Source organism: Halichoerus grypus, chromosome 12 (genome assembly GCF_964656455.1).
Source record: "Halichoerus grypus chromosome 12, mHalGry1.hap1.1, whole genome shotgun sequence".
NCBI lineage: Eukaryota > Metazoa > Chordata > Mammalia > Carnivora > Phocidae > Halichoerus > Halichoerus grypus.
The window spans coordinates 66235777-66253038 of NC_135723.1; the positions used below are offsets into that span (position 1 = coordinate 66235777).

The 17262-nt window shown below is 44.2% G+C and overlaps 1 protein-coding gene across 4 annotated transcripts in view; it reads right to left on the bottom strand.

Annotated features, from left to right (window-relative positions):
* The window catches only part of AOAH (acyloxyacyl hydrolase), a 165138-nt gene that overhangs the window by 19255 nt on the left and 128621 nt on the right, over positions 1 to 17262 (bottom strand). For all 4 annotated transcript variants that reach the window (XM_078059463.1, XM_078059462.1, XM_036101073.2 and 1 more), the window contains 3 exons: positions 15047 to 15083; positions 14224 to 14298; positions 6066 to 6238 (listed from right to left, as the gene is read on the bottom strand). In XM_078059463.1, the coding sequence (XP_077915589.1) occupies positions 6066 to 6238; positions 14224 to 14298; positions 15047 to 15083 (285 nt within the window). The remainder of the gene's footprint in view (positions 1 to 6065; positions 6239 to 14223; positions 14299 to 15046; positions 15084 to 17262) is intronic.

Below are 17262 nucleotides of genomic sequence, written 5' to 3' on the forward strand. Positions count from 1 at the left end.
TTAAAGAGGTGCATATGAATAAAGGTGGGGGTGCCTGGCTGGCTCAGTTGGAAGAGCACGCAACTCTTGATCTCGGGATTGTGAGTTTGAGCCCCACACTGGGGGTAGAGAGGACTATAAAAATTACATAAAACTTAAAAAAAAGAATAAAAGTGTTAAGTGCCCTATGTGAGTTCATCCAGAGTCTTTCCAAACATCAGTTGTAGACCCAGAATCTGTGGGGGTTATTTCTTCTCTCTTTTCACACACCTCCCCTCTCCCCCACCTCCCAGCCTATCCACCCCTGGAGGCAATTTGACTTTCGTGCTGTGGCTGAGACACAAAACCCAGGCCCTCCCAAATCTCAAGGGTGAATGACTGATGTCTTATCCATTAATACTTTCTCACACTTGAAAAAATAAAGGAAAATAATAGGACCTATTTCGGAGTGAAGGGAAAGATTGAAAGTGATGGAACACAGTCTTATTTTTCACTTACACCTCAGATCAGTTAGACTGAAAGATAGATTCAATTTTCTTGTCATAGAGGAAATATGTATTCTCTCTCTGTGTGGGTGAGTGAATCCCAAGACTGGAAAACCACAGGCTTGTTATCGTCATTAAAGTCACAATGACACACCAGGCCCCCTCTTTTCTCAAAGGTGTCTGCATCTTCGTATTTTGGATGAATCCCAAGCCACCTTCTGTCTTTGCTTTCATTTTATGCTCAACATGGAGCCCTGAGCTCTCGTCTTTCTCCAAGATCCTGTTTTCCACCACTGAGGCTTCTTTCCCTCTACTGTGTGTGTGTGTGTGTGTGTGTGTGTGTGTGTGTGTATGTTTCGTAATTTACCTTTCTGTATGTGTCCCCGTCTATCTCAGCCTAGCCAGCTACAGTGACTAACACCTCCTACTTGTACTCCCGTCCTCCATCCTCTGCACCCAATGACTTGGCTCTTGCCCCCTCTTGGTACTGCCCCTGAGCTACAGCCTTCCCTCTGCCATCTTGGTTTTTTTTTGTTGTTGTTGGGCTGGGGCCTTGTAATAAACCTTAGGTAGCTTGGCTGGAGCCCTGTCAACCTGTTTGGCCCTGATGAATCCCCTGTCCCTGAGAACTGGTCTCTCTCTCTTTCCTTTGCCCAGTGGCTGAAGTCTTTTTAACCTGTAGGTGGTGGCACCTAAGGCCTGACTACAAGTAACACTCTCACACCCTCCTCTTTCCCACTTGCTCTGCTATCCAGAGGGACCAGAGTTTGTCCTGCTACTGGATATTTGGGGATTCATCTACTGGATCCCCTCTAGGGGCTAAGTCCAGCCATAGCCTTGTCCATCCTTGCTTACTCCTCTCTCCCTGATGTCCTACTGCTGAGGTCCCAGCACACCTTAGAATGAGACCACAAGATGTGTCCTCCTACTGGGTCTTCTCTTGATCCCTGTCTCCGCCCCCCCCCCCATCTTCTTGCTTTTCTGGCACTTGTAATTAGACAACACTGATATAAGAAAAATCCTTAGGTGAGAAGGTAGGTCTGTTGAATAGGATAAGGGCATGCTAGCTGCAGCTGGGAGGGACCTGGGAAAGGTGTAATGAGTTGGTTTCCCTTCTCTCCGGGATTTCTGCTGTGGAAGGTAGGGTGACTCTGGAGCTGGCCACGTGGAAGGGCAGTTGGGAGTGCTTATTATTGGCTTATGGTTTAAAGAAAGGGAGGAGGGAAAATAGTTGTTATGCTTTTCTCCACTTATTGGTGCTGTCAGTTGGTTATTCATTGTTTCTTTTTAGGTATTACTTTTCAGTGGTATTTTTGCATATTGAGGAGCCCTGGTATAAAGATTGATCCCACCTACGTGTCGTACCTATAAAGAGGCAGTATCTGCAGCATCCTGGTCAGAAAGTGAATCTGGTAAAGAAAGCTGGTCAGAAATGGGACAGGGGCAAGAGGACTGGAATTATCAGGGCTGAGGAACTATCAGTGTGTGTGTGTGTGTGTGTGTGCGTGTGCGCGCGCGCATGTGCGTGCACACATAAGGGGTGGGGAGCTAGTGGGCTGGCCCAGTGGCTGCCATATGTCCCCCCAAAGATTAAAGGGCATGTTCTACCCCACCTGGTTGTAGTAGCAGCTCCTGTCTCCGTCAGTATTAGTTCTTTAGGGCAGAGTATTTGGCATTTACTTAATGCTGGGACTGCAATTGAAATTTAGGCACCATAAAAGCTTAGTACCAACAAAGATCAGCCACACCTCCATGAAATACCACCTGAAAGTATAAAACCTTAGTAAAACCACGTGAATTCAGACAGGGAGTAAGCCAGTGATAAAATAAGAGGTGTAGTGCAAGGTACTTTAAAATATATTAGGTTTCAAGTTTAAGAGTAATTGGGGAAAAATTAAGTTGTTGATGTTCTGTGGCAGAGGCCTTTCAAGGAGGGCCTACATGCAGACTTATTTGTAGCCAGCAATCCTGGACTTTTTGACTGTAGTCTAACCCTTCAGGTGGCTCCCAGAATGCCTATGGCTTATACCTGTGTCAGGGGCATAAGGTGATTTCACTGTCAGGATCTACACAGTGTTTTCCCCGGTGGAATTGTCTTTTCTCTCTCTTTTGAGGACAAGGACACCATTTTAGTATCATCTTTACCCCCAAAGCACATAATAGGTATCTCAGACATATTTGTGGAAAGATTGCCTTTCTCATAAACTGTGCCTGAGAGGACTCATCCCTGGTCAAGCTTGAAAAGATCTATGTAAGTAGAATCTTAATGTGTGAGACTTAGTTTCTGGTAATTCCTCAAAAAGACTATACATTCTTGCTAGGAATTTTAGTTACTGGTAGAGACTGCGGAGCTGCTGCCGTCCTTGGCAGCCAGGCTTTGACTGGGTAGTGACTCAAACACGGTTAAGAGATGCCAGGAGGGATTTATCACCCCCTCCTCCTTGGCAGGAATGAGCTAGGAATCTGTTCTTGCCCTGGGCCTTCATTACCTGATGATCTGATGCTGTGGCATTTAACCTTTTCTTGGGTGAATGGTCAGCCTGAGTTCCTACCTGTCCTACTGAGGCAGCAGAAAATGTATCACTGACCCAGGGGTTCTGCTTGACTCCTGCTTCCTGACCTCTTTCTTAGTCCTTAACGGGTGGCTAACGTCAGGTCTAGAGAGTATCGTCACCATGTTTCTAGGCTCAAAGACAGAAATAAATGGAAAACCCCGTTTATTTGCTTATACAATCCTTAGCATAGTGCCTTGGGAATCAGACTCTGTGTTTGGCTATTGATTAAGATGAGACCGACCCTAACCTCGAAGAGCAGCAGAACCCTGAGACTGGCCTGGCATTAACCTGCTTTCCTGCTGGCTCACGTCTGATGGGAGTGAAGGTCCAAAGATTGGATTTGAAGCCAGAGCAGAACTGAGATACAGGGCAGTAGGTCTCTCCTCAAGCCTCTCATCTTATGTGAGTTATGCGCCAGCCAAAGGAGAAATGAGGAAGCTGGGCAAATCCCACCTACTTCCCCAGGCTGTCTAGGAAGGATACTGATGCTTCGTTGAGGAATTTATAATTTATATCCCATGGCAACCGGGCAGCAGGGATAATTTAGGATATGAATAATAACTTAAAAACATTAAATAAATTTTAGATGGTTTCAACTTTCTTCCTAATTGGATTTTTTTTTTTCCAAAATAAGGGTTGTTTATATAGAACAAACTCATTCTACCTTTTCGTTCTTCCTCTTTTATGCTGTGAAATGCTAGTGCCCGATTAGTGGCTGGTGAAAGGCCATTTGAGGACAAGGCAAAGCCTAAAGCAAAGTTTCTCAACCTTGGCTCTATTGATATTCTTAGTTGTGGGGGGCTGTCCTGTGCATTACAGGATGTTTAGGAGAATCCCACTAGGTATTAATAGCACCCCTTCTCCAGTTGCGATAATGAGTAGGGGTGACATGAAAACCACTGGCCTAGAGAATCCACCGAAGTGATTGATGAGTCTCCCCAATTACCTTCTTTCCCTCCCTTGCTCCCTTCCAAATTGTATGGTGTCGTTATTACCTACTGTGGTTGAGTCAAGTGAATTGTGTGGCATATCCGAGAGAACTTATGGAGTTATCTAACCAGAGTTCATGGAAAGAAAATGGGATTTGAAGTCAGAAAACCCAAAGTCAAGTCCCCATTGATGTGATAGAGTAAAATGGAAGCACATCTCTCTTGTCCTCAACTTCCTTTCCCCAAGCATTTCTTAGTATGGAGCAAATCTAGGAATCTGAAAACATTTGTTGGGGGAACTGAAATTTTCAACCCCAAAGGCTCAAAGAGACATTCTTGGCCCATGTGGTTGTGCTTCATGTGTTCAAGGAAGCCCAGAATGGAGTCATGTTCTCTGTGTGACCGTGTTACTATTTCTAAGGGTCATGGTCAAAGCTGTGGGAACAGAAAGAATATGCTTTCCTCTTGAGAGGCTGGACAACGTTTTGCTGGGATGATAATGATATTTGTGGTGCACTTGGTAACTGAAGAGGAAAAATGACTTCAGTCTTATTGGTGGGAAGCCTAGAAAGTGGGTATTTACTCTTGTCCCCCTGGTGAAGGGACCAGAGTCTTTTGAGAACTGGTTAAAGGGAACCTGCTCTTTTCGTGTGTTAGGAGGGGTGGGGGTTGGCTTAAGCAGGGACTACAGGAGGAGAAGAGGAGACTGGAAAGGTACAGAGAAGTTATTAATGCAAGGAAAAGCGCTCTACCCCCACCCCCTGAGGTGGACACTGAGGAAGGAGTTTTAGGTTTTTCCCTTTGAATTGCTCATCTGACTCATTAGAAACTGCTTGGATCTCCAGAACACTTTCGCAGCGGTCGGTCTAAGGAGGAGGCTATGGCAATACTAGGGAAGGGGCGACCTCTTTAATGAGAGACTGGCAAGGGGTTGTTGATATGAGGCTGAAGGGAGGGTATCTAGGCCCTCATTGTAGATGCCTGTCAGAGAGGTCTGAGGCCAGTACTTCCTATCCCCCTTCCCTGCTTAATTTTTTTAGTCACACTTATCATCCTCTGGCATACTCCTGGAATACAAGCCTACGTTGGCAGGGATTTTTGATTATTGTGTTCACTGATGGTTATGCGGTTCCTAGGACAGTGCCTGGCACCTAATAAATATTTTTTGAAAAGACATTCTCCCCCAAACACAGAGAGAGAGAGCCCTACTACATCCAGATTACATATACAATAAGCTATGCAACATTTGGAGCCTTGGGCTTTTCATCTATAAAATGAAATTAACAAAAATATCATTAATTGGATTAACAGGATTGTTTTAAGGATCAGCATGGCCAGCCCTTCCTGATGTGAATTACTATTACTTTTACAATGTTTAGAAGGCATCTGGAAAGCTAGAGATGCTATTGAAAGTTTCTGGAGATCTTTAAAGCATTTCAGAGCCAAGGACTCCAACAGAGTGTAGAAGTAGGAAGCAAGCCCCCTGGAGCATGTGTTGTGTAGAATTTTAACTGCCACCAGGGTCCACAGAATTTCTTAGAATTCTGGCCACCAGGGGGCACTCACCATTGAGGTTTGGAGAAATCCTTCTCTTTGACTTGAGCTTCATCCGCTTATTCTAGATCTCACTTTTCGTTAAAGGAATTTCCGGATTTAAATTCTTACCCTTCAATTTGTCCTAATTCTACATTAAAAATTTCTGCCCTTTCTGACTTTAGATCTGGTTCTGACCATCTTTGGATACTGGCCTTTAGATCCGTACCTCAGGGCTCTTGCCTTCACCAGTTCTGACCTATACACCATAGTGGCATTTTAGGTGTATTCCTATAGGGTTTGAACTACATATATTCGAACTATGTATAACTGACATTGCTAAAGAGTAAAAGTATCGGGGTGCCTGGGTGGCTCAGATGGTTAAGCGTCTGCCTTCGGCTCAGGTCATGATCCTGGGATCCTGGAATTGAGTCCCACATCGGGCTCCCACCTCAGTGGGGAGTCTGTTTCTCCTCTCCCTCTGCCTTCCCCCTGCTCATGCTCTCTCTCCCTGTATCTCTCTGTTTCAAATGAATAAATAAAATCTTTTAAAAAAAGGAGTAAAAGTATCTTCAAACTAATACCGAGAGGATAATATCTGTCGTGCAAATTATCCCAGAGAAATGTTCCATCTGGTAAGCCGTATAAAATAACATGACTGCCATTTGGCAGGTGGGAATTTAGATACTTCAGAGTCCGCATGATACTGGAGTATAATTTCTCGGGAGTGGTCATTGCTGCGACTGGGTCAACTTTCCTGTTGGTGAAAGAAACAGAAAATATCTTAGTAGATAAGGATAAATGCATACACATACATTAACACCCCTACCTCTCCTCCCCCTGCCCCATACACACAATGTAGTGGTTATTGGTGTTATTTGCAAAATATGTTAAGCTTCCTGACTCTTCTTGTGGTTGGGTGGGCCGTGAGACTGATCTAGCCTGTCAGTTGTGAGCAGAAGTGACATGTGTCACGTTTGTTGATATGAGAACCTCTAGAATGCTCTCTGCCATGAGTCTGGGCAGTGTTCTATATAGCAGCTGCTTCACTAATCTGAGTCCTGGAATAGAGTCCCACGGTGATCCCTGGGCAACAATGTAGTATGAGTAAATGTTTGTTGCTTTATGCTACTAAGATTTGAGGCTGTTTGTTCCTGCAGCATGTCCTTACCTATCCTGACTGATACACACAGTTAATAGAATCAAAGGAGTCTGGTATTACTTATTCTTTGTTAGACCCTTTGAGATCTGTAACTTCGTCTTGAAACTTTTCACATATATCACAGTTAGGAAAATGCAACTTTACTGAGAAATAAAATGACAGTATGTATCCACACTACATCCTTCCTTTCTACATTGAATTTGAACTTACACACTTTTAGGAATACATTAAGTTTGAGTTAAGATACTAACCTGCATTAACCTGGGAGTAGATTGTAGAATTCTCTAAGATTTTCATCTACTCTTTAAACTGCCTTTTGTTAACCTAAATGGAATAATAAGTTGTTTTCTATTTTGAGTCCTTAAAATCCCAAATTTACATAATGATCCTATAGTGGGTTGAATAGTTTCCCTCAGAATGTGACCTTATTTGGAAATAAGGTTTTTGCAAATGTAAAGATGAGGTCATACTGGATTAGAGATGGCCCTAAATCAAAAAACAAGTGTCCTTCCAAGAAGAGAAGGTGTCACGCAGACACGCACCCAGGAAAGAAAGCCATGTGAAGCTGGAAACAGAGACTGGAATTAGGTTGCTACAAACCGAGGAATTCTGAGGAATGCCAGGAGGCCCCCGGAAGCATAAAGGACAAGAGACGATTTTCCCCTAGACCTCTCAGAAAAAGCATAGCCCTGCTGACACCTTGAGGTTGGACTTCTAAGCTCCAAAACTGTGCGAGTTGTTTGAAGTCACCCAGCGTGTGGTGTTTTGTTAAGGCAGCTATGGGGAACTTAATACAGATTCCAAACCAGGAAAAGTAAGTCTACTACTCACAGGCTGGACCTGAGGCATAAGTGACATGGAAGGAAGGGACAGAAAGAAGCCCCCAGGGATGTCCACTATTATCGCCTTTTTTAAATTTAATTTTTCTTTTTTAAGATTTTATTTTTAAGTAGTCTCTGTACCCAACATGGGGCTCGAACTTACAACCCTGAGTCACATGCTCTACCTACTGAGGCAGCCAAGCGCCCCTCTACTGTTATCACTTCGAAGTGAGTTCCTAAATGGACATTGATGCTGCCATTTTGGAGGGAGTTTTTCAAAATGTATCAACATTTGGGGCGCCTGGGTGGCTCAGTTGGTTAAGCATCTGACTCTTGATTTTGACTCAGGTCGTGATCTCAGGGTCATGAGATTGAGCCTGGAGTTGGGCTCCGCACACAGTGGGAGTCTGCTTGAGATTCTCTCTCTCCCTCTGCCCCTTCCACTTGTGGGCACGAGCGCGCTCTCTCTCTCTCTCTCAAAAAAAAAAGTATCAACTTTTGAAGTTGGCTTAACTTTTGACCTTGAAATTTACAGTAGCATTTCCACAAATTTGCAAAGATGTACATACAAGTATTGCAACATTGTGCTAAATAGTGTAAAGTTAGAGAAAGCCAAAAAGCCTGGTTGTATAAATGTTAGTGCATCCATGAGGTAGAAGGCTATACGGGCACTAAAAAGAAAGAAGTAACTAGTACAGGTGATAGTTTTTTTTTTTTTTTTTTTTTTTAAAGATTTTATTTACTTATTTGACAGAGTGAGAGATAGCGAGAGCAGGAACACAAGCAGGGGGAGCGGGAGAGGGAGAAGCAGGCTTCCCGCCGAGCAGGGAGCCCGATGTGGGACTCGATCCCAGGACCCTGGGATCATGACCTGAGCCAAAGGCAGACGCTTAACGATTGAGCCACCCAGGCGCCCGTAGTACAGGTGATAGTTATACAACATTCTGAATTACTAAATGCCACTGAATTGTTCACTTTAAAATGGTTAATTTTATATTATGTAAATTTTATCTCAATAAAATAAAAAAATTAAAAAATATGAAGTAGTTTGTATGTATTAGCACGGAAAAGACTGCTAAAAAGTATTGTTGATTGAAAAGAACAAATTACAGAGCAGTAAGCATACTATTATTTCATTTCAATGAATATTAATCAGCCTGTAAGTTAGAATTTGCATAGAAAAAATCTGGATGCAAATACATTAAACTGTCTCCATTGGTTAGCTTGGAGCAGGCTGGTGGGGGGGCTGGTAGGGAGTGATTATGGGGAAACTCACTTCCTACACCCTGTATTATTTGAACTTTTCACAACAGATATTATTTTGTAATCAGAAAAATAATAAAAATAAAACAGATTCTCATATTATTTTTATTCTCTCTCAAGGAAGGGGGAAAAAAACCGGACTCCACCTAAGCTTTAATGGAAGCAGAAAGCATTGTAATTTTATGTCATTTGTCCCCCACCTATTTCACTTAGTCAAATAAAATCACTTTCTAAATTACTGGATCCAGAGGTGACAGGCTGGTCACAGATGCAAAGATCACTTTGGCTCATTTGTGACAAACAATATGTACCCATACGGAGGAGAAGGCAGAACAAGGCTGATGTTAGGGGTGGCCAGTAAGGTCTTAGCTGTGGGTGGTGTACATCCTTCTACACTATCTATTGGTTTGCTTAGGACTCTCCCACCCTGCCTGAAAAAAAAAAAAAAGAAAAAGAAAAGAAAGAAAGATGTCCTATTTTACAAAACCCCCCGCATATAGAACAGAATGCTAAATTCATTTTCTTTGTTACCTTGGAAAAAATCATACTACTTTATGAGTAAAAATCTCCCTAACCTGAATAAAAAGCTCTCATAAGGATGGATATGAGAATAGGTTGCCTACCTACTAAGGACCGAAGGCTGGGTAGGGGCTTTGGCTTGACTTGCATATGTGCAGAAGTGCTAGAAGGATCCCAGTTTGTGAAGAGGATTCAGGCTGCCTTGTGGGTTTTCTCAGCCCAGGAGGACCCAGCCAGAGTAACCAGGTTTGATATTCACTGTGTGTGTGGGGTGACAGCAGGGGTGAAATGGAAGCAAGCCGGTGTCCGTACCCTATCTTCCATCATCCGTAAGGTGAGCGCGTACTGCTTATTAACTTTTGCTTTGGCACTTCAGTTTTGTTTTGTTTTTTTCCTTTTCCTGCTGATACACTAGCGCTTTGGCACAAAGCAATTATGCTGAGCTATGACTCTCCAATCACATAAAGCCAAGATGAGTTAAGATGGAGAAAAGTCTCCCAAACTCCCTATTTAATGATTATTTTTTGGCTAGAGATACAACCCTGATGGTAACAAATCTTCTGAGCTAATTTGTGCTTTTGCAAGAGCACCCGGTAACTGAAGCAAGCATAACCCAGATGGCTAATTACTAAGTGAAATCAAAATGGAAGCCTCGGCGTTGCTGGTGGAACATTCTCTAGTCACCTTCGCTCCATTATGCACAGCTACGTAAGTGACACATGTGCGCTCTCAGTTAAACACTTTAATGTGGATAGCAAAATTAACTGATTTTTTTTTTTTTTTAAAGTAAGCTCTAGGCCCATCGTGGGGCTTGAACTTACAACCCCAAGATCAAGAGTCACATGTTTTACTGATTAAGCTAGACAGGCGCCCCCAAATTGACTGATTCTTAGTTCAGGCAAGGGCAAATGGGTCTAAGTGACAGGTGGTGGGTCAGCCCTTCTGGATGCCATAGAATGTGCCTTCTGACTTTGTCCCTGAAAAATTCTCAATGCCATTTTGATCTGTGTACTCCTTCTCCTCTGGTGGTTTTTGAGGAGACTCAGCACTAGTATTGTGGAGACCAGAGTCCCAGCGGTTTGGAAAACATCTCCTAGGCCTTCTCTGATGTCCGCCGCAGACTGAACGGGCTGAGCTGGAAGCGTCTAACCCTTTCCTGCCCACGTGTGCTGGAACCTGTGTGAGGTCCGCTTTGCCAGCCCAGCTTTGCCTGCGCACCCCAGTGCCCTACATCCCTCCGCACACCCTGGTGAGCTCACACCAGTCACTCAGACGGAGAGGTGAGGGGTTAGGGGTGCTGAGCTTATGGAGGGCAAGCCTGGGGGATGCGATGAGAGAGCACTGGCGTCCCGGGCTGGGATCTCACAGGCCAGGAGCATGCAGGGGGCCGAAGAGAAAGAGCCTCGCCCCTTGGGTGGCTCTGAGCCTGTCCTCGTCCTCAGGGATTGTGTCTGATCATGAAAATGAGCCTCGTGACTTGGATGCAGGGCCGGCTGTGATCCTTCCATTACCCTGGCAGCTATTTGAGCCAGATTTCACCTGGCTGAGGCCAGAGAGATGTGCCCCCTCTTAAGGAAGAAGGCAAACAGCCTCTGTGGAAAGAGCTGAAGGCCAGAGACGCATCCCAACTGAGTGCTCAGCCCTCACTCAAGCTAGCATTTGGGTTCTCTCAGCAGCCCCGCAACCATAGGGAGCCCTTTCCTTCAGGCCAGCCAGCTGTAATCACATCACTGTCCTCCCCCCACCCCCCTCCCCCAGGAGGCTTCTTGACACAGACTGGGGAGGAGCTAGGGATGCACTGGGCCCACATTATCCCATGCATAGAGGTCCTGGGTCCCTGAAAGTGGGGGTGACCTGGAACATGCTGGCTGGTTGGGAACCTCCTTATCCTTCCCTTGGCCACCCCTGCCTCGACTGAGAAGGCTGGGAGAAAGAACTCCTCTGGGCATTCCCTTCCCTGCTGGTTTTTCTACCACTTGATTGGATGGAATGGATTGTTTCCTGCCAGTGCAGTCTCCTTAGGGCCAGTGACCTATCAGCACATTGGCTGGTTTCCTCTTTTTTATTAAAAAAAAAAAGTTTTTTTAATTTAAATTCAATTAATTAACATATGTTATTGGTTTCAGAGGTAGAGGTCAGTGATTCATCAGTCTTCCATAATACCCAGTGCTTATTACATCACGTGCCTCCCTTAATGTCCATCACCCAGTTACCCCTGCTGGTTTCCTCTTAATGCAGTGCTGATTGGCTGTCCTAGTGACATTGGAAGCATTGGCATTGCAGAAAAGAAATGCTTGGGTGCCGGGGGACACAGACAACCCTTGTAGGGTGGTCCTGGCTCTTTTCATTAGGTGAAAAATGTACAATTAATTTTGTCTAGGTCCACCATAAAAAAATGGAAGCATGTCAATATACGTGGCTAGTATTAGATGTTTTATAATTCTATCTCACTTCTGGCAATTTCGACATTCTTCTCAGGGATGTCATGGTGGGGGGTGGAGGAAGGGTTTATGGTTTGAGGCCCTTAAAGCCATTTCCCTTTCCCAGGCCGCCCCTGCTACTCATGGTTCTGCTGCTGGAGCTCACTCAAATTTGCCCTATTTCCAGGCATTTTTCTCCTTTTGTATCATAGACATTCCAGAGTTTTCAAGGGGAGTGATAGGAAAAGCCAGGGGAAGCTGGGTTAGCTTTGGCCAAACTGAGTAGGGTCACAGGAGAAAGCTGTGTTCGTCTATGTTACTTTTCTTCTTAAATTCCAGACATTAAAAAGCTATCTTCCAATCATGACCTTCATTCATTTAGCACGTATTTATTGAGTAACTGCGTGAGTTTGGAGAATTGAGAGAGAAGCACATGACTGCATTATTTCAGTAAATGCTAGCGTCATCATAAAAAAAGGAAAGAAAAAAGTCAAGCAAATATCCCCAAACTTGTTCCAGGATGGACTTATTATGCAACTCGTTGCTGGCTTGAGCTTTTTATGAGATCGCTTTGCTCATTTTGGGTTGTCTACTCCACCTTGCCGTGCTGGCAGATGGGGAGGTATAGCTGCCATCTGTCTGTATTTTTCTAACCCTGCCACAGGACATTGCGAAGTGGGCACTGCAGGGACATCCCACGCTGCCAACCCCGTTCTTTCCCCCACATGCTCGCTGCTCCTCTGCCCAGATCCCTGGCGGGGGGAGAGACTGGCACGGGTCTCTGGCTGATGTCTGCCTGCCCTTTGGCTCCTTGGAAAAGGAAAAGCAAGCCTGGGCTGGAAGGGCCTCTGAGTAAGCAGGTTCTGCTGGAAAATGCAGTTGCAGGGGTTTGGGCTCTTGGAGTCAAAGCCTCTTTCTGCAGGTGTTCTGGGCTCACTATCCCCAGTTTGCTCTGTGTCCCCTCCGGGGGAACATGATCCAGAGGCTGGAGGGGCATTGGCTGATGTCACATAGGTTCATTCTGTTTTGTGATGGGGCTGGGGCTGAAGCTCAGTGCTTCTCCTTCCCTAAGCTCCTTGCGGTCAGGCACTGTGGGCTCTTTGCCATTATGTCCCAGAGCCTGGCACAGCATTTGGCACATCATAGGTGGTCAATACATATGTTTAAAAAAGTGATTGCCTAAAAGAAAGCGGTTAAGGCAGGTGTGGACTATGGAAAGAGCACAGAACTTCATCAGAGAACCTGGTCTGCCTCTCAACCTTGCTACTCATAGCAACATAAGTGAGTTCCTTAACCTTGCCGAACCTGTTTCTTCATCTGTAAAATAGGGGCAATCATGCTTTCCTCTTAAGGCTGCTGTGGGGATGAGATGATCTAGGGAGTGGTGTGACTCTTGGTTCATGGAGAGTTTGGGGGGTGTTTGCTATTTACCAGCGAGTTCCACATGGCTCGTCAGAGAAGTTGGGACTTGAGACCCCAGGGTGGGGCCTTGGGAGCCTTGGGGTTCTGGGGAGGGTGGTAAACCAGCCCAGGGGGTGCCAAGGCAGGGTCTAGCACATCAGCATCTCTTCACCGCAGCATGGTATTTCCTGACCTGCATTCACTTCACTAATTAGGTCTACACCTCCTTCACTGTGAGAGTTCCAGGGCTCTCCTACCTCATGGAGGTGTTGGTGAGAGCAAACACACTTTACTAATATTGAACTGGGTTTTTAGCACAGGCTTAGAAAGCTTGGTGAGTGAAAGCAAGGGACGGGCAGTGAGTAGGATGACCTACTTCTAGTATCTCTTGGGTTGGAGGCCAGCTCTGCCATTAATCAATTAATCAGGCAAGTCACATAATCTCTCTTGGCTTTACTTTTCTGTTTTCTAAAATGGTGGGTGGGTGGCTACTGGGGAGTTGTTCTAGATCTGATCTCACCTTTTTTTTTTTTCTTTCTTTCTTTTTGGCCACAATCACAGGACAGATGGAATTCACATGTGCAGCATATTCTTAGGGGTACACACAATTTTTGAGAAACCTTCCAAAATGTTATGGGAGACTAAGGCATTCAACATTTTGAAATCACTACCGATATTAGCCGGTTAGCAAAACTGTTTTCATACTATGGGCCATGGACATAAGTAGGACTGGCTGTAAATTATACACTGTTTGCGAATGCTCTGAGTCTACGCTGTCTCTACCACATCAGAATGTGAGTGAGGAACCTATTCTTATGGGTTAGCTATAATTCGGCTTTATTTTACTTAAAAGGCCACAATATTCAGTCTTGGATTCTTGGCTAGAAGCAGCATATATCTTGTGATACAACTGAGAACTTGTATTGTGACATACCCATTTGTTGGGAATCAGAGCAGAGAATTAATGGATCAGATATTTTTTAAAGGGTCTTTCAGCTTTACGTGTTGGTTCTATCAATTTCATATGCTTCTAGGACTTGCTAAGACAGAGAAATTCAACTCAACAGCAGGCTAGTGTAACACAGTGGAGTGGAGAAGAGAAGAGGGGGACCCCAGAGTCCAAGCATTTTCAAAACCTTCTTTCTCCATAACTCACCCTTTGCAGACATCATTTCCAATCATGGCGTATATGACGATGGCTGGATGGTCCAACAGTTGGTTCCTAGACAAACTGAGAAGCCAGAGATGGACTCTGAATGGCAAGCCCTCAGAAACTGAACTTCGTCACAGCCAATGTCACAGCCTAGGCCTGTGAAAGGATCTTTGTGTGTCCCCCACTTTGGTAACTTTTTGCTATTTTTCTTTCATTTCAGAATCACTCTTCTCATTTCCCCCTTCGTCTGTATAATCTGTAAATTACTTCCCCATGAGGGAAAGACCACATAAATGCATAGAATTGAAAAGAGTGGATTGAAGTCTCCAGGAGGCGCACACGGTACCATCTTCTTAGGATTTTTCACAGTGTTTGTCCTCAAGTGTTACTGGCTTCCTTCTGCCCAGATTTGTAGGACATCCTGATGGCTGAGCTCCTGTATTGAACTTTCAAAATTCCAGGGTTTCCCAAGGTTTCCATTCTGGGCACCCAGGGCCTTGTTTCTGAATTTTAAGCTCAAAATGAGCACATAAAGTAGGAAAATGAAATAATTTTTTTTTTGCCCTTTTTCAGCTACTTTGGCTAGACTTAAGTTTGACCCCCTTTGTATGCATTTTTATGATCCTTCTTCAAGGACATATGCAAATTAATCACTTCCTATGTCCTCTGGCCCAAGAAGTGATAATGTCCCAGTGTTTGGGAGTGACTAGCAAGGTATTGGTGCTCAGTACAAGTGATTACTGGGTGAAAACAGAGGGTTTCCCTTCTTTCTTCACAATGAGAAACCCAATCTAAAAACAACTTCATATATCCCTCTTTCACTTACGTTTCTAGAAATCTCTCCAGGTTTTGGGAAGATGCACCTGAATAATTAAAATTAAGAAAATAATTAAAGTTAGTGAGTTCAATTCAACACTATCAGTATGATAATCTGATTGACTGAAATCATGGAGAAGCCTTACTGTGCAGCCAGAGGTCGTCCGCACCATCACAGGGACGGTAATGACTTCATCCTAGAACTCTCCTTAATGGGTTTTCTGTTTACTTGGCATTATGTTAACATCATCCTAAATTCTTTGGATATTCAGGTCTCAAGATATTTCCTAAGCATGAATGAGTAAACTTTCTAGTAGATGCAAGAAAATGATATACATCTATCTCCAAAAGGAGACTACCCCAAAGATTAAGGAATTGGGTGAGGGATGAGAAGAAGTAAAAAGGATTCTTTGAGAACTACCTATCACCCTAGAAAGCCCTATTTAATCACCTGCTGGTACCCCTGCTCACTCCTGAGGCTCCTCCTGGTTGGCTGGCCTGTGCAAGGTTCAGATTGTACAGGGCCTAGATTTCAACTCCTATCATGACATGAATGACCATCCTCACTCTACCCCTGTTACCACCTGTAATGTATCTCTTCCATGAAAATTGTATTCACTGAATACTCATTTTACTGTAGACACTCTGTTAGGCACTTATATTATTAGTTCATTTAGGCCTTCGCACAACTCTGGGAGGTAGGTACAGTCGTATTCCCATTTTATAGATGAGGAAACTGAGGTGTACTTAAGTGAGTTTCCTAAAGCCACACAAGTAATAACATGGAGAACTGAAATTCAAACCCACTCCCTTCTGTCTGTAATACTGAGCTCTGGTATTGCTCCTCTAGGCTGGGAGTCTAGAAAAAGTGAAACCAGAGAGGTTTACTGCTAGTTTGTCCCTTGGAGGCTGGTCTGCAGTAACAAGTGAGTAATCATCAGATGGGTGGTACAACTCATGGGACAAGGCAGATTCTCCTGTAATTTCCAGCCATGGAAGCTTGGGGGCAGGTGCATTGTATGGCAGAGTCAGTGAATGTTTTTAAGGATCCACATGGGAAAAGGGGGCCTGCACAGCTGGGAAGGCCATGAAAGCCCATGTACCCTTGAAGCAGTGGGGCCTCTTCTTCACGTACAGCTGGAATCAGACTATACCGGTAGCACTGACGTCCTCTGGGTTGATTCAGGAATGACAGCACAATAAACGAAGGTTGCTTCATTTCCTCTTTTATTGCAGTAGAATATACAGCCATCAACTTTACCATTTTAACTTTTTTTGAGCCTACAATTAAGTGGCATTAAGTACATTCACATTATGGTGCAACCATCAGCACTATCCATCTCTAGAACTTTTCCATCATTGCAAATTGAATCCCTGTACTCATTAATGAATAACTAGGTACCGCATATAGGTAGGATCATTGAATATTTGTCTTTTTGTGCCTGGCTTATTTCATGTAGTTTTCACAGTTCATCCATGTGTAGCGTGTCAGACTATCCATTCTTTTAAAGGCTGAATAATTTTCCATTGTATGGATATACATCATCTGGATTGTCCGTTCATCCAGATTGTCCATTGTTGATAGGCACTTGCTTTGTTTCTATCTTTTGGCTATTGTGAATAATGCTACTATGAACCCTGGTGTACAAGTATCTGTTTAGGTGCCTCCTTTCAATGCTTTTAGGTATATACCTAATTGAAATTGCTGGACCATATGGTAGTGCTATGTTTAATTTTTTTTGAGAAACTGCCATACTGTTTTTATTTCCTTTATGTAGTGAGGTGGGGTATATTCAATAAGCACACAAACATAGAAATTAAGAGCAGTCAGTTCATCTCAGCACGCGTGCATTCCTTCACCCTCTCCATTCATTTGCCAAACACCTGCCACGTGCCTGACATACTGCCACGTGCCCGTAAGAAATTGAAGATGGGTGGGACACAGCCTCTATATCTGAGGAGCGGCATCTATAGGGGTAAGGTTTAATGCAAATCCAAACCCAAGACTTGAAAAGAGGAAAGCCCAATGTGATTTCAGCGTCTTATCTCTGCTCAGAGAATGTGCCAGATTTTTACAACACCGAGTCCTAAATGTGGACTCCAAGTATTTCTGGATGTTAGATTGCTCCCTACTGTTCTCAAGAGGGAGGAGAAGGAGGACAGCCAATGCCTGCTGACATATCCTCCGGTGGCTCACTCATCTCAGCTGGGCCTTTCATTCAGTTC